General features: G+C 39.9%; 1 protein-coding gene across 1 annotated transcript in view; it reads right to left on the bottom strand.

Annotated features, from left to right (window-relative positions):
* TTLL5 (tubulin tyrosine ligase like 5) overlaps window positions 1-18,270 on the bottom strand; it is a 127,244-nt gene that overhangs the window by 89,928 nt on the left and 19,046 nt on the right. Inside the window, 7 exon segments of the mRNA XM_019615757.2 lie at window positions 690-731; window positions 3,487-3,578; window positions 4,357-4,418; window positions 5,697-5,778; window positions 12,717-12,824; window positions 14,869-14,960; window positions 15,073-15,184. Of these exon segments, the coding sequence (XP_019471302.1) occupies window positions 690-731; window positions 3,487-3,578; window positions 4,357-4,418; window positions 5,697-5,778; window positions 12,717-12,824; window positions 14,869-14,960; window positions 15,073-15,184 (590 nt within the window).

Here is an 18,270-nt window from a genome sequence, read left to right as displayed (position 1 = left end):
TTGTAAAAGAAATAAAAATGTCAGTACTCAAACCTCAAACATGTTTGACTGATGCTCTTAGACTAATACCCTCCCACTTAAGGCCATCTCTCTTCATAGAACTTTCCTCTAAGCCAAAAGCACAGCTCTACAACTTTGCTTCAGTAACTTCCTCCTTTAATGCAGGACTCTCCTATAGCACAGAAATGCCTCCAACTACACAAAATTCTTGCTTTTGACCCAGCTTATCTTTAGCAGTGTAGATAAATCCAACCACTTTGATTTAATCTCCAAATTCTGCAAGCATCTCTAGTTCCCACATCATGATTTTCATTATACTAATCACTGACAGCATTTGGCACAAAGATCTTTCCTATTCTCTGTGAAACCTCATTATTCAGTCAGACGTTTTTCTCCCAGTCTTATCTTTTCTCATAGCCTCAGCTAAACTTACACTGAATGACCTAAAATGGCAGCCCATGGAACAAATTTGGATCTCAAGACAATTCCATCTGTGCTACCTTCCTTCCTGCTGGGAAATCACAGAAAATTAGAATGAATCATCACTATTCTGCTAGCTCATGAAGCCCAGCAGTAAAATAATGCCTACCAAGTCCCCACACAGCCTATTGTAGACTATTGTACAAGGTAATGCCCAAAATGGCATTCTTTACATTGGTGAAGGAAGCTGAATCAAGTCAAGTACTTACCAGTCTGGTGTTTGTTGGCTGGGACTGTGCAGACACAGGACGCTGCAAGAAACACACAAAGAGGAAAAATAAAGCCTTGTATTCTTCAAAACACTACCATCCTTGCCTGCACTGCAGAGGAGCAGTGAGTGCCCTAAAGCAAACAAGTATAAATGAAGTCCAGAAAAACAGCTAACAGCTTTTATCACTTTGTTTCAGATCACGCTCACGTCCACCACAAAAACATCCCACCCCGTTCCAGAATACAGCACTAATCCTAATTCAGACATTCTCAACAATCATTAACAATGCATCTGGACATATGCATAATTTCCAACAGCACACACATACATAAAAATGAACTCTTTAAATGGATGAATTCAACTCTCAAGATCAAAATTCATGTTTTTGTAAGATAAGAGCTACCTAGAGGAAAATATCTATTAGCTATTTATTGAGAAGAAACAGATGCTGCCAAGCAGAGCTGTTAACAGAATGGATAGAGAAAAAAATAGTAAAAATCCTGACATTCCAGAAGCTATCTCACTTAAGTATCCACACATTATTCCAATTTTTGTGGAGAAACAAGATGTTACTTAACATTCCAGTACATATGCAGAAACATGATCAGAATGTCAAAAAGTACCTAATATTACTTAAGGATTCATTTGGCATCAGGTCTACAAGCAAGACCAGTTTGAGGGCAGAAATATGACTGAAAAAGAGCTATTATCATAGGAGCTTAGATTCTTCTTGCCTTTGGTGGTATTCAGGTTGCTTTTTTCCTCTCTCGTGCTCAAAGGTGTAAGAAAGGATTCTCAAGAGATGTATGTATCATTCGTAGTTGTGCTACTGCTGAGTTTGTTTCTATAGTTGGTCTATACAAAACATGCCAGTGTTCATTTATTGCATACAATTAATTGAAATGGTTTCAGTCCAAATCAACAAGTTACAATGGAAACCATTCAACTGTTGGTCTCTCTTGAGGAAGAAAAGCTCAGACAAATCAAAAGAATTGCACAAGAAATCTGCAGTCTGGTAAAACTCATGAAACATTAGTCACTGTAACCATCTTATGATCCAGAACACTAGTATCAGGCTTTCTTACCCAGGAAGTGATTTTTCTGACTATTAAAGATGGCCTATGCAAACAATTACAACTCAGAAATCCTGAAGGAATTTTAAAAAATAATATAAAGTAGTCTTTGCAAGCAAGAGTAGGTACAGAAGTATAAAAGATTCAACAATCTGAGATAAAACATATGTCAAGAGCAGTCCACAATATTCTTGAAGCACAGAAAGATCTACAGATCTAATTACTCACAGGATTTCCACCTCAGTTCTTAAAGCAGAAAGCTATTCCCAGTAAGCACAGGTGAAGCAGACAAATGTCCCAAAAGAAAATTTAGACTTATCTTGTGATCGCTGCTCTACCATATGAATCTTTGCATATTTCAACTGTCCAGGCCTGAAGAGCCATTTGTAGCCCTCAAGCAAAATTAATCTATAAAACTTAAAACCTCCTGAAAATTCAATGCTTTCTAACAGCTCGATTTTCTAAGACTATAGCACTTTGTTTCAGATAAAAGATTTCAAGTAATCATGATCTGTTACAGTTACTGTAAGAGGGACAGTCACTTCCTTCTTTCAGAATGGTTCTTTCTTTATCTGACATACCTGCCTGCATAGAGAGCACTTTTATGGTGAGAGGTATCCATAAAACTGACCTTAGAAGATTCGGACTCAGACAGGTTGAGCCAGGTGCTCAAATGTCACCTCACCAACTATTCAAACGTCTCCTTAGTGACTCAAAATTTCAAGTTCTTCAAGAAGTAAAGTGCTACAATTTTTGTAAGTTTTCCCATTACTGAAATGGGCAGTGTACTGGTAATCTGTCAATGACTGAAAATGACTTTTTATTTCCTAACCTGAGCTCAAATTAAACAGCCATTCTGCATGTATCTCATAGGACAACATACATCAGCTGCAGAGAACATCAGGATAGACTTTTTGCCTACTTTCCTTATAAGAAATTCACATGAAAATTCGAAGGAGATGGGAAAATCTCCCTGCTTCTTGTGGTTGCTACATATCTCACAGATATATTCTGGCACCCACATGGGTGCTCTTCACCATTATAGTGCTCAGAAAGTGCTATCTCACTAGAAAAGGTAATAGACAATCACAGAAAGGCACATGAGGTGGCTTTCCAAGGATCCAAAGGAAAGGAAAGGAGAAATTCCACAATTATATGGGTAAGAAGTTTTAAATTTCAAATGCAAAACCTCTTTCTGTCAAGAAGGAGGTCTTAGAAGACATTCCTAAAGCTCTAGGATTCTGGAAGCTTGTTGCTCACAATAAAATGAAAATGGCTACGCAGCCGTAGCTCACCTGCATTTTGAGGCTTTTCTGTAGTTCTACTGGAAATCCAGATAACCCCAACTACTGAAATGGTGTGAGTTGAAAGGCACCTAAAATATTATCTAGTTTCAACACCCTTTCTAGGAGCAGGGACACCTTCCACTAGATCACATTGCCCGGAGCCTCATCCAGCCTGGCCTTGAAGACGTCCAGGGATGGGACATCCACAGATTCTCCAGGCAGCCTGTGCCAGTGCCTCATCACTCTCATCGTGAAGAATTTCTTCCTAATGACTTATCTGAATCTACCCTCTTTTACGGTTATCCGTACCATTATCCTTTGTCGTTTGTTACACTCCCTAATAGTCTCTACCCTCAATTTTTCACCTTTTAGCCAAATTCAATGAGAATTACTTTACTGCTACCTTCCTCAGCTCTGGCATGTTGAAGTCATTTACCTGCAGCTTCTGGTATGGATTTCTCCTGACAGACTCAGATGAATGATAAACAGTCCGGCTTGACCGCTGGCCTGGATCTTGACATACAAAGCCTGTGGGGATCAGGATATCAGTGAGAGCTTATAGACAGGTAAGCTCTGAAACACAAACCTAGCTTTCCTGCTAATAGTCACACTCTGTACATACATAAACTTCTTGTCACTGCTTAAGTATCAAAAAGGATGCCTCTTTTTATGCCTAGCATTGTATAATTCCAATCTTTGCACATCACATTGCGCATTGCACTTCTGGAAAAAAAAAAAAGCTCACTCCAGAAACAACTACTTAAATCAGTAAGTTGGGCTGCTGATCACACACAGGCTCCCTCCCTCAAACAGCTGAACAATCTACTTGATGACAATTCTATCGCTTCTAGCAATAGAGGTAGGTTGCTTAAGTAACTGAACCAAGATGTACTATGAATGCCTAAAGGTGCTGTGCACTAAAAAGTCACGCAGTGTTCACAGTCTTGGCTCCATTTCTACAGAGCATAAACAGAACTCACACGTTCAACCTCAAAGTACACATATACTGATTCTGAGTACTAAACAAAAGCCAATTGCTTAAGACAAAAAGAGTATGTCTTAAAATATCCAAGTTTCGACTCTTAATGTTGCCTGAACACAAACAACTAGATTATTTACATGCTAAAGCTGAAATATTATCCACGTATAACTTCCCAGTGCTAAACACAGTGGTTCTCCCTAACTAGGATGTTCCTCTATTATGGTCATCTAATACCTAACATGCTTTCTAGCATGCAGCTCATTAACACAATTTTTATCATTTTGAGATGAGGTAAAGATTCAAGAAGCTCTTTGTTACACTCACCTACAAGGGTGAACATATCTGAGAGCATGCTTGCTTTGATCTTGAGGTCCAAAGGTGCATCACTACCCCACATACAACAGAGAACAAGCAGAATTATTTGTCTGGTATTCAATCAGAGAAATACATCAGTAGAAAAGATCCACTGTGGTAAAATTTCTTTGCATTAGATTCTTAACATAGATGTAATCAATATGCAAGGAGGCTCACACACATTAGATAACCACCAAACGGCAATAGAGTCACCTATTTCTGTTTATAAATACATCTATCGATTTTTTAAAGTTTACACAGCTTTTGTCTTCCAATGCAGAAATGTCCAATCTTATTTTAGTTCTGCTTATGCTACATTTCATAGAATAAATGTTTCTGTCAGAATTCTCAAAAAAAAAAAAAAGACAGCAATCTATGCCTTTTCCATGTAAAATCATTATCAGATGGGTTAGCTCTGATGCATGGAAAAATCAATTAGTGAAGGTGAAAGATATGAACAGATCAGATAGGAGACAAGTGATACATATCCATAGATATGTAAAATTCAGATTAGACAAATGATGTTAGATTTCTTGGGAAGCAGAAAAATCAACCACTTTTTACAGTACAGTGAGAGACAGTGACAACTTGGAGAAAAAGACTGGCAATCATAAAGCAAGGCAAATGATGCATACATGAGTTAGAGTTTTAAAATGTAAAAATAATCCACTGTGTACATATGAGCACAGACCAACAGGCCTGGAAATTAAATACAGTGGCACCTTAAACTAAATGGGTACTGTGGAAGCTTCATTTGAATATAAAAGTCAGAGTAAGGGCCAAGACAGCACTCATATTTTGGTTTTCATATTTGGATTTCAGTGGAAGAATACTAGCCCAAAAATGCAACCCCAAGAATACATCTACATACACAAGTCTCATAATGTATACACTCTGCATATGCATATGGGAATTCGTCTGCATACACAAGTCTCACAATGGCTGAACTCTGCTTTGACTCCAAAATCTTAAAGTACATGCTTGGCCAAACAGATTGAAGTCCCACACAATAGTCTGGAGAGCTTCAAGTTTTTTTCTATGATGGGAGATTATGAAGTGTTAACAACAATGATGGACTGTAGAGGAGAAAGAATTAAAAAGAAAATGGAATCCCAACTGGGTTCTTTCAAAACCTTTTGCTGCAGTGAGTTTATTTCTGCAAAGGGAAAAGCAAATAACTGTTCCGTCAGCTGTTAGCAGTGGAACAAATACATCACAGACCTCAGGAAATCATGTTGTCCTAGGAGCACAAGTTGCAAGGCTGGCCATCTTCAGCAACAGACAACAGCCTCAGCCTGGAAATCACTTACCAGGCCAGTGATGGGGATAGGTTCACTTCCAACAGCCAGGGCTTGAGAGTATCATCAATAAGGACATCAAAGCCATACAGCTCTGAAAACATAGCAAGCATTGTAAATTTACATTACAGCACCTTTAAACATCTAGAAAAATTCAACATTAGTTTATATCGGGTCACTTCTATCTACATCATTTATGTGAAATCCAGCTAACTCTCTGGGCTGAATAAGTAACATTTCAAAAGTAGGAAGTTTCACTGCCTCAGAATTCAAATTAAATGTACTCTGTAAAGAAAAGAGAAAAGCAGAAAATGAGTCTAGGAAAATGTTATATAGAAAAATGAACTCTCTGCCATCCACAAAATTCAGGTCATGCAGAATTTGTTTTTACACAGAGTTTACACAGGGCTTTTTTCACTGGGCCCCAGAAACAACAGAACTTATCATCCCCACATTCATTGTTCCAGTCAGCTACAGAAAATTGTATCTTTCGAGCATCAGCATCTTTCCAGTTCTTCCTGTATGTTTCTCTGCAGTATCCTCACAAGTATAAAAGGGTGTTCTCCTCTGCAGCTCCACCAACATGGATTACCTCCCACAACTCTTTATCTATTTGACAGTTCCCCACTTTATAGTAAATCACTGTAGGAATATTAGCTTCTAAAATGTCTTTCTCCTTCATAACATATTACATCTGCTAGATGTGTTCTGTGCAGGTCATAACGAAGCCAGCTTCCCTTTCCAAGATGGATTTTACTGCTTTGTTCTATACACAAAATCTCTCTAGTTTGGACTGAGTTGCAAGAAGACAAAGACAACTGTAAATCAGAAATTGGCACTAATGCAATTTTCTCTTCCAGCATTAAAAAACATATTTAATGACTGCGTGCAACTTATGCACATTTCTTCAAAACACCATGGAACAGGGTATTGGCAGAGAAGAAGGATTTCCATGGAATCAACTGGTTCCCTAGTGCCTGAAGTGGAAGCTGAAGAATTTATTTGCCATGCTGCTTCCCTTAAATTCTGCTCCTGGCCTTTTGTCGCCTGCCTGATGCTCATGTTGGTTCCAGGGAGCTGGACTGCCTGACAAGATCTTCCTCAGCGGAGATCTGGATGAGAGCTCAAGTAGCTTATGATAGGAAGATAAAGAGCTACAGGGAGGGACTTGGAAGAGGAAGAAACGGCAGTAGGATTTGAGAGTGTTGCCTGCTCACTCTTCTAGACACCGTAGCCAGAGAGTGAGTAGAAAGCAAAACAGCAGAGTTAAGGAGTTGGTTCATTCCAAAGAAATGAGGCTGAATCTACATTTGGCTCTTTTGCTCCCTAGACTGGAAAGGCTGCATTGTAGGAAAAAGGAGGAGGTTGGGATTATGGGAGTAAACATTAACAAAGCATTCTGCCCAAAAGAAACCTCTGATGTTTTTAATACATTATTTCAAAAGACAATTCCAGGTTTAGTGAAGACCTGTGACTATTACTGCACGGTAAATTCCAGTGGACAGGCAGCTAGCTCATGCCCAAGACAGAGAAGCAATGAGTGGGCCTATGACAGCTGCTGGCCTGCAACCTCTCAGCCCCAGTCAGGAAGCAAAGCATTTTGTTTTGATTAGCTTACACTTCTTTCACTGCTGGCCATTCCCTCCCTCAAAGGACCTTTGCTACCAATCTAGCTTCCTCTGTCTTTGTCATTCTATTTCACACCTTTCTCCCTTCCAAATCACTTTCTTTTTAATCCTCCTTGTTTCCCACCCCAGTAAGTCCTAATTACTCACTCACTCAATCCACTGTTACAAATACATACAAGGATACCTTTTTTGACCTTGGCCAATCCTGACTAAACCGCTGCTGGTATTCCATTCCCTTGTGAGTACTGGTTTACCAGGACAGTAGGATCCTCAGGGCAACGCCACTGGCTTCATTTCATTGATAAACACAAGTATCTAATGTCACATGCAATGCCTTAGAGTCTCCTAGTTAGACTGCACAGCCACTCCACAATGGCTAAAGTCTCCTAAGCCATATCTGCAATGCCTAGACAGATGTGTTTGCTATTTTAGGGCATCAGTAGCAAATTATCATCCACATTCTGACAAATGTATCAGGTCCCCATACTGGGCATAGCACAAAGGGTTCTCAACTCTGGCTGAGATTAGTTAAGAAGATTAATTACCTATATTCCCAATTATAGTAATGTCTCCTTGGCATTGTTTCACATGTGGAAAATGCACAACCTAGATCAAAAACAAAAGTAGTACCCTCTCACTATGAAATTCAAAATTATCTGTAGGCAAGCAAAAAAATGTAGAATCACATAAACATAGCAAAGGCCAGAAGTATACCCTCTGAAATTACCAGTTTCAGCAAGACTGACACTTTCTTCTGAGTGAAGAAAAAGGCCAAAAGAGCCATTGCTGCACCAAGCTGCAGTAACAGTAGGTTTACAACAACTCATGTTGCACCACTGTTCTTATTAAGAGGAAAGAAGGGAAGAAACTATGATATCAAGTTTCCACAGTGCCTTCTCTTGCTCCACTTACCTCGCTACTATGATCCACAAAAATGTTTCATCCTTTCAGTTTGCTAAATTAAAATTATATCAAGAAGTACTGGCTATTGCCAAAATTCAGCAGGAACAGCCTCTATCCTCTCATTCCCATTAAGAGAAATCACTGCTACCAGAGCATCCCAATCCTCCCAAGAGAAGTGCTAGCTTTAGACTGGAGTCTAAGAGCAAACAGTTCAGTCAGAGATGTTTATTTTTTAGTCTTTAATGAATATCATTATTTAAAGAATAAGAGGAAGGCTTGATACATTTTCTCAAGCTTTTGGTTCTAGTAAACTACCATATAGTCAAAGTTTGGCTTATATTCCTGCCAAAGACTGCACTGGTTCTCCCTTTTAGAAAATATTCCCAAAGAGTTCACTATTCTCTGTTAAGTCTAGCAACCAAGTCACAAGTAATAGCTTGCAGAGCAAACAATGTTTTCATGATTTTGCATAGAATAAACTCAACTGCTAGAAGGTCACTGTAATTCTGGTCCTTGTTCTCAACTCACTCACTAGGGAAAAAGCAGCAGCTTTATTGCAGGGGAGGTTTTCAGCAATTGAATGGAGGCAACCTGAAGTTTGGAAGTGACACATACACACCGAAAAAAGTTGCAGAGTATGCAACTCTTCTGCTTTTGCAACAAAGACACACTGTCTCATTTTAAACGAGCACATCTGCAAAGACACTCCTACTGATTTTCAGATGAGCTCTGGATTCTAAATCATCAATCCATTAAAGACCACTTACAGCTACAAAGTGACAAGTAAGGAGAACAGGGCTGGGACAGACTAGCTCCTACTGAGCTATCACTAGAAGACCTACTGCTCAAATGTTTCTTACCATTTAGTTGCAAGTTGATAGTTTCAGTCAAATTTGAAGATACACATATACTACAAAAACAACCTTAGTACATTATAATTAGCATTAGGAGACCCATCCAGGATGGTACAATACTCCTGAGACTGATGGGAGGCAGAAGATGCTGAGGACAATCTTCTTCAGATTCAAAATGGCATCTTTACATACTGGCTTTACAGCAAAGACTGGTAGCAAGGAAATAAAAGTAGAATGGATTAAGCTTCTCAGAAAAAGAATACATGTGAGGAATAGTTGTTCTGCTTTGGCTTTGTCATATATCTTAATCCAGTTTCAAAGATGAAAACATATGCATGTGGTATATGTAAGGCTGACCTAAGCTTCCAGGCAGGGACTTTCCTAGAGTAATGTCAAGCAAGCATGCACAGAAATTCCTTAATAATCTCAAATTTTCATATCCTTCAAAATTCTTCAAAGATCAGGCCAGCACCATTCAATACTAAAAGTTGTTAGCACTCTCCCAAACAGATTAATTGCTACTGTTAGGAAAACTAAGAGTTCACAAACAACGGTAATGTAGATGGTTGAAGACTGATGATTAAAAATGAATAAAGACTTTTTAAGTAGTTAGCTCACCACAGAAGTAGCACAATGATTTGCCTGCTCTATCTTATCTTGATATAAATGAGATCAGAAGCATAAGTCTGATCAATTTAGCCTTAGGACAAAGTAGAGGCTAAACAGGACATCCAGTGCCTTGCTGGGATCGAGAAACATGTACATTACCCTACCCTGCCTTGCCTTCTTGATTGCACAAGCGCTCAACAGTGTCACTGCTGAGTTGACCACAGCTGGGAATGAAACAGGGGACTTAATGTTTTGGTGCTCCAGGCTCATATGGCACTACACAGGATGCTGATACAAGTAAATCAATCCTGCACTCAGCTGCCTCCATTTCATCCACCACTAAACAATCTTACATAGTTTTCAAATTGCCTGAAAGCAGTTTGCACTGTCTTTTCTAGTCCACCCAGAAGTGCCTACACCGGAAGAGAACAAAGCAGTCTTTAATCTGCTTGAGCACATGTATCCCCATTGCACCTCCTGTTCACACTGATATATCATGTCTTTCAAAGTCAGTGCAAAATCCCGTTTTTACTTGAAGAAGGTTCCACCAGTAACCAATAACTCAACTGGTTAAGATTTTTTACCTGCAGCTTAATTTTAAATAAGAGGAAAAAAAAAAAAAAAGAGTGCTGAGTTCACATTGTTATTACCAATGCACGAAGAAGGCTGCAAGGAAGCCATGTGGTACTTCACAACTTTATGATGCAATTCAGAGGAACAAAACTACTGAGCACCCAAAGTCCTTAGAGAACCAATTATTAGTAGAGTGCAGCTAACAGCTCACACTACATGGCTAAAAGAGAACTCACTACAATCTTTCTGCAAATATTCAGCAGCACACCACTTTGACGTTAGAAAGAGAATCATTCTGACCTACCACTCTCACTTTCTAGACAAGCAAGGGTAGCTGGAACCATACAGACTGTCTCACCAGTCTTGTTTTAGAGCATGAAGAAGCCACGAATGGAATCTCTTCCCTTAAATCTAAAAGATAAGTATATCACATTACAAGTTTATTGCAGGAGTGAAGCACCACAGCAGAAGATCTAAATTATTACAGAAATAAAGTGAAAAGCCTAATCTAAGCAAATTAAGTACTTATGATACAATTTTTTTATCAGGAAGGTGGTAACTGTGCTGGAGTCCTATCTCCCACAACAGCATTACAAGTACTGGAATAAAATACACATCAAGTTACTCATGTTTATCGATAATATTTTGAAATAAGGCCTACCTCTGTATCTGTACTTCAGATACATGTTTTATAAGTGTGAGGTATTCTTTAAATTACCAGTCTCTCTCAGGACACACATGCAGTTTCATTGTTTGCAGCCCAGAGGAAAATAAAAGGCTCCTGGGAGCCTCTGCATGCTAACTTGAAATCTTCATTCCCAGTTTTCTTCCTCATGTTAACAGCTACTAATTCAGCCTTTCTGAACATTTCCAGCTAGAACAACTGCCTTTTTGTTTGTTTTTTTCAACGCAGTCAAAAATGGCACAAACAAAGTGACAGAGGGATGAAGAAAAAGCCATACAGCATGACAAGGGAAGCTCAAATCCTTGGGACAAGGACCACCACTTAATTGCGAGGGAAGGTGGCAGAAAGTGTAGAGCTCTGGAAATGCTTCAGGCTCCCTAGGGAAGCAGCGTGGCTCCTACTTAAGCTCTCTTTCCTGGGAAGCTCTAAATTTATGTTTACATTGAAACAAATGGAACAAAACAGTTTATTTGTGGGGGAGCATCTGAGAGGGTGGTTAGTGCAGCCCTGGGGAGGCAGCAGGAAGTGGGATAACCTCAGAGCCAGGCCCAGCAGAAAGTACATGAGGAACATGAATTTCCACATACACAGCTCACTGGAGTCTAGAGACAAAACAGAGAGGAATATAAGAGGGGAAAGAAAAAAAAAAGAGGTAGTTAAGACAGTTCTTTGTTGTTTGTATCTTGTTTTTTAATCTAGCTGTTGATGTTTCTGGAATAGATTCTAGAGAATCTATTACTTCACTAAAAAGACTACCTAACTCAAGTCCCCATGTATGCTAAAGCTCTTCAACTTTGAACAAAAGCATCAGAGCTACTTTGGGGAAGCTAAGGAGAGAGAGGTAACTTAGCCGGTCACTAACATATCAGCCACGTGTCCTCCTTGGATTTTCACCACCCCTAAGAATCCAAAGATGACAAGATTTATATTAGAGTGTAGAAAGCTATACAACAGTAAATACCCAAGTGCAATGCAAAGACCACACAAATGGAATTACCTGTCACAGCTAGTTTAAACATAAGGTGCAACAGCTAAACATAGAAACTGAAACATTCTAGAGTCTTCTCCTCTGCCCCAAGACTGCTCCCTTGTGTGTGCATCTGCGTGAGCCGAGGGCAGCTAAGAGCAGGAGGAGGCCTCTTCAGGGAAGGTTGGGAAGCAGCCACTGGAAAGCAGGAGAAGGCACACTGTGGTACCAGCCGCTGCTTTCTGGACCTTTTCCCAGCATCTGCTGCCAGCGAGTTCTCAAAGCCCTTTGCCAGCACATAGTTCTGCATCCAGCTACTGCCAGAAATAGGCTTTGACGCCGCCCTGCGGAACTCTCACACAAGTACAAGCCCAGAAGCATTACCACCACTGTCATTCCAGGAACTGCATTACACATCTCTTCCTTAGCCATCAGACCCCTGTAGGACTATAAATCAGAACTATATCGAGCCATCTAGCCCAACAGAAAGTATTAAGTGCTCTGAAGGGATATTTAATTATCCGTAGCCATCCCTTGCAAGGAAGGGCTAGTGAGTCAGTTATTTCAACTTTCCACCACTTCTCCAGTTGCCTTTCAAATCACTTTTCATCATCCTCTTTTTTAGTATGAGACTCTCATGAATGACGCTGGCACAGTGGCAATTGCGATTCAACAACCTCTGGCCCCAGAGGCCCATAGTGAGCTGAAAAACAGAATCAGGCTCCCTTGCAATAGGAAATGCAAGCACTGGAAAGATGCAAGTTTCAAACAACAGTCAAAAACCAATCAACACAGATGTCCCCAGTTCCTTACCAAAGCAGCTGCCACGATGTGAAAGAAAAGTTTTACAAGCTGTAGCAATGGCCAGCTCGGCAGAAACTACAGTCTTGATAATCAGGTCTTCCACACTGGCCATCAGTGCTGAACAGAGGGAAGAAGGGGAAAAAAACAAAAGTACACTGTGAAGCAACACACCATATCTAGAAAAACATGAGTATTTAGACATACAGACAGATACCTTTGTGAACCAAAGTTCATGAGAGCATATGAATGACAAAGCAATCTTTGGAAATCCATGCAAGCAGTAACATACATGCATACATAAGCTACTGCAAAAATGGTCACAAGTGAGTATGATACAAGAGTGTAAGTACAATGCAAGTAAACAGAAACATGTGGCAAGCACATCAGCACAAGTCAGCTGGAGTCTGATCATTGCTCTCTCAGGATATTAGGAAAGATTAAGCAAGAGTGTATTAGCAAGGTAAGCCTTTAAACCACAGCCACTAAAGTACAAAATATTTTTTTGTTGTGGACTTCCATGTAATACATGTTCCATGATATTGCACCTTCCTCTAAAGCAGCTGTTCCAGACTATGACTTACAAATTTCTTCAAAATGATACAACTATTGGCAGCTCCCAGTCCTACCTATAACCTGCAGCTTCAGTTACAAAGCTCTCTCCAGCTCTTGTATAAGCCCACAAACAGAGCTCAGAAATAGGAAGCAGAGTTGAAACAGGGAGCAAAAGGCAGGCAAAGATGCACATTAGATACAGACCTGGATCCTACACTCAATTTGGGATCAATCATGCAACAGAAAGAACATAGTTTCTGTTTTCAAGGACAAACAACAGAGGAGTGAGGGGGGGGGAAGGAGCAAACATTAGAGTCCTAGTCTGACAATCCATAAGGATGATAGCATAACCTCTCTCACCACTCAAAGGAAACACAAGCAAACACATCAAAACCTCCAGCAAACTCACGCAAACATTTGGAAATCCCTGTCCCAAAAAACATCCAGTACCAATCACTTGACTAAAGAGTTTGATTTAGACATACAATTACTATTTTTTGTGTTTAGCTGATGACATACAGGGACCTGAATGAGCATGCAAGCAAATTCAGATGTCAGCTTCTATGTCACAGGAAGCCTAAGTGGAAGCAACAAAGCATGGGAATGTAAGTGCACATAAACATCTCAGAGCACAAAAAACTTGCCAGCCCAGGCAGAATCAGCACTCTCCAGCCAGAGTTCTGCCTTCCTATGACCAGAACCAGATACATCAGAGAAAGGTGCAAGTAGTTTTGTAACAAGAGTTACAGAGCAGCCTGCTCATATTGCTGAGCATTTTACTTAAGAGCACATCTTTTACATGAAGAGGGCAGTGGAACAGGACTTATCAATATTAAGAACTACATCTACAGAGCTGACTGAAAATGTATGGTATATGGTATAAGTAATTGGACAGCCACGCAGACACGTGATGGGGAAAAAGTCTACTTCCATCTGAACGCCAGATTCAAGCCCCTTCCTACACCATCTAAGTCTTCCCTGGCAGCAGTCGCAGGATGGGCACAGCTGCTATCAGTAGTGTAACTGATGGCTCAGTATCACAGGTAATTTATCACTTAAAGGATATACCTGGATTCTGCTCTGCATATGCATTTACTCCCAGCAGACCTGGCAAAGGTGGGGAAGAGGGAGCAACTTTATATGAAACACAGACTGAAATGAAAACACTCAGCAAAAACCTGAGCCATGGAAAGATGACACCACATCCAAGAGTCATTCAAACTGGCACAGCTCTCCAGAGGTTGGTCACTCATCAGACTGAACAGGCCATGGGAGCAGGAGAGGGAGGGAGGCTTTTAGAAGGGATGGAATGACCTTAAGAAACGGGAAATGTAGGTAAAAATATTAAGAAACATACCCTGTGAAAAGCTCAGAATACTATTTGCAAAAGGGAAGGAGACAGGCCTTACCTCTGGGGATAGGACTCATCTCTAGAGATAGAGAATAAGTGCACAACTGTAGTGAGAAGGCTGTAAGGAACAACGCTTCCCTCCACCCTGCTCTGATGCTAAATGGGATTCATTATGGCTCTTCCCTGACTTCTTACGATTCGCACTTGTGGGATGATTAAGATCTAATGAAGGAATAAAACAATACAATCTCTACTGACCTGCAGTGTCTCTCCCCTCTTGTTTTAAGTACCTCAGCATTGCGCTCATGCTCCACTTATTTCCATAATCTTCCACTTCAGGATCATCACAGCTAAAATAAACAAGTTAAGTTTACACCAATGGCATAACTGAGGACTGGTACCAACCTTAGACCGAGGTAAGCTGACCCAGCTTCTAGAAATTAAGTTCCATTTTTCAAGTACCTGACATAATCTCCACTCTTCTTGTTGACACTGTAGTTGGTCAGATGCATAAATTGGTTTTTAATGTTCTTAGATGTCTGGTCATACCTCACAGTTGCAAACCTGAAAAGAGGGAAAGGATTTATAGTGTTTCTAGAATGAGCAATACGCTTGCTAAATACAATCTATTACACAGACCATTTGACTCCAGCATCTAGGGAGAGGATGTAAGCAACCTGACTTCATCAAATCCAACCTCTCCTGACCAAAATAAAATAAAATACACTTTAGGGTCACATTCAGACACATTTCATTTATTTTTCAGTGTCTTACAGCAGGGAGTTCAATTTATTCTCTTGGGAGTTTTCCAGACCTATATGTGCTAGACACATTTTTTTCTTGGCTGCTTCAATTCAGGCCACTTAGCTTTAGCACCACAGCCCCTACAATTTCACATTGGGAGATACCATGAATGTGTAATATCCACCAGTCCTGGGAAATGCATACACACATACAACAGGTATGCTATACGTGCATATTACAGCTAATATTCCCTGAAGTCTCTTACAAACACAGTTGAGTTCTTCTGTACTCCACAGATGCCTTAGGAAAGGTTGATCACGGGAATAGATTTCTATCACTGCTGACTGTAAATCCTACAACTGTCAATTCTCTTTCTCAAGAATAAGTAAGGAAACGAGAGACAGAACCTGCAGGCCAGATCAATTTGCCCAACAAGGCAGCACCTACTCCAGGGTGTTGGGGACTATGCAATCCTTTCATATCCCAAAGATGTCATCTGACTTGAGCAGAAGGAAAGGACAAATGGACTGCAATCAGGAGCAAGTCAGAATCAGAGAAGTCACTGCTATCTCATTCAGCTCGTTAGTCTGAACCCTGTTACAGTCAGCAGTACTACAGTTTAAGCAGCCTGTTTTTCTATTGATATCAGTGGTGACTTTCTAATTAAAAGGCATTAATTACCTGTACTGCAACCAAGTAATCCATTAACACCCTCTTAGCCATATCTTGTCATCAGAGATGTTTGCACTGAAATGAACCAAAGAACTGATCCAACTGAAAAAGACAGGTTTTAGCTGGAGAGATTGCTTTTTATTTATTTTTTATTTTGCTTTTGTTCTGGGAGTGAAGAAGTAGAGAGAACAGTAGACATATAACTACAAATGGAGTCAGTCAGAATTTTTTTTTCAGTACCCGTATTCTCTTTGCTCAGCTACTCAGATTCACTTTATCTGCACTTGCAAAAGAGTGAAGAGTGTCTGTCACTGCACAGCATGTCACCTAAAAACAGCCTTTTTGCGCCGAGCTGTTAACAAATCAGATCAGTTCACCACGCAGAAAGGCTTGGGGTAAAAGAACACAGGGGACAGCAGTAGCCCCGAATGTGTACAGGAGTAAGGCACAAAATTGCACTCAACCTTATGAAAAGCATGCTTGTTTAGGAAGAAGTTGACGGAACGTTGAAACAATAGATGTGTCTTGGGGAGGGAAAGAAGCTTCCCACAACCAAGCTCTAGTACAGCTGCCCAGGCTACTCCTCCATCATAGCTCATATTGTGCAGCCAAAGGGGAACTGATCACATACCTCTATCAGGAAAAGGTCAACAGGAAAATCCAAATAGCACCAGGAAGAGTGCAGAACTGTTTCTTCTGACGGCTACGCCAGTTTAAAGCATTTAAAATTGCATCTTGGACAGAAGAAACAGTTCTAAACACGTAGTTGCACAATCAGCCTTTGTCAGTCTAAGGATATACTGCACCTAAAAGCTCAGTGCCTGCTCACATGCATGTTCCAGCCATTCTCCTTGATTCATTTCACAAATTGTGCAGCCACAGGCAAGTCAGATAAGTTCACAGATCTAACTGACAGAACACTTGAGCAAATATAGAAGGATACCAATTAACTTTCAATCAGATACAGACGCACTTTCTTCTGGGTATGATAAAGGAGGCTGTTAGGCTCTACAGTCAGAACACAGAGCAGCGTCTTCACTTTAAGATCAGCCACTGATTAACTTGAAATAAAACAAATATTAAGCAGAGGATAATACCATTTGTGGCCACATTGGTAACATTCTAGAACCACATGGACCTGCCATCAAGTGCAACAAAATAATTTTCTTATCCTTTATGCCACTATTTCCTTTTTCACAATATACTTTCAGCCTCAGATTTTTGATAAAATACTTTAAACAAAAGCTCAAGAACAGAATCAGGCCATTTGACTGGCAGAACTATCAAAAAGAAAAAAAACAATCAACAATCCCACATACCCCAAATTCTCAGCTGACCAAAAATAAATCAATAAATAAAAGCCCATCCAAAACAACAACAAAAATCCCATGCCTCCATCTTCTTCATTCCAGCTGTTCTCCTATACTACTATAGTTTAAGAAGTTAATATCTCAGAAGAGATAAAGGGAAGAAGATAAGATAAAGTGGAAGTAAAACATATGCTACACTAAGAGTAGCAAGAGTGAAAGAAAGCACCAAGCCAGAAGACCAAGTCATTTCCAAGAGAGGAACAGTGTATTTGATGAACCCTTGAAGCAGGAAAAGGATCAAAAAAATGGAGGAAGGAGAAAGGGAAAGGAATCTGGAGAATCTGGATGCACAATGAACTTGAAAGAAGAAAAAAAAGCAACTCCCTTCACTTTATTAATGCCATCTCTCTTTATCTTTCCCCTATTGTTCTCCACAGTTCAGAAGAAATCGAAGTATACAAGAATATCCAACAAGTTGTACAATAATCTTTTCTTCAGAAAGAACTGCCAAAAACCTCACTTCTCAGTGAAACTGAAGCCACTAATGCCCTCATTTGATAGCCATTTTGAGAAATCTCTCCCCACTCCAGGAACAATACAAGTAAATTCATAAAGATGCATGTCAAATTAAACTTATTTTTAAATACACAAGTGGGAGCAGAAAAAAAACCCTTCACTTGGCAACGGAGTGGCAAGTTTAAAAAAAAAAACAGCATAATCTTTCACCATATTTTTCTTCAGCTTTAACTATACATGAAGTTAGAGCAGTTGGCAACAGAACGTAGCTTGAAAGCTTGGATTCCCTTTCCACAAATTTCCACAGCTTAAAATATTAGTATTTCTTTTCAGTTTAACTTGTAAGTTTCCTTGGATTTAGCTCTTCTGCTTTGAAAATACTAACAATCCTATTATGTATTTGATTCTTAATCAAGAC

This window comes from Meleagris gallopavo, chromosome 5 (assembly GCF_000146605.3).
Source record: "Meleagris gallopavo isolate NT-WF06-2002-E0010 breed Aviagen turkey brand Nicholas breeding stock chromosome 5, Turkey_5.1, whole genome shotgun sequence".
In the NCBI taxonomy this organism is placed as follows: Eukaryota; Metazoa; Chordata; class Aves; order Galliformes; family Phasianidae; genus Meleagris; species Meleagris gallopavo.
This window is presented reverse-complemented; position numbering and strand designations above follow the sequence as displayed.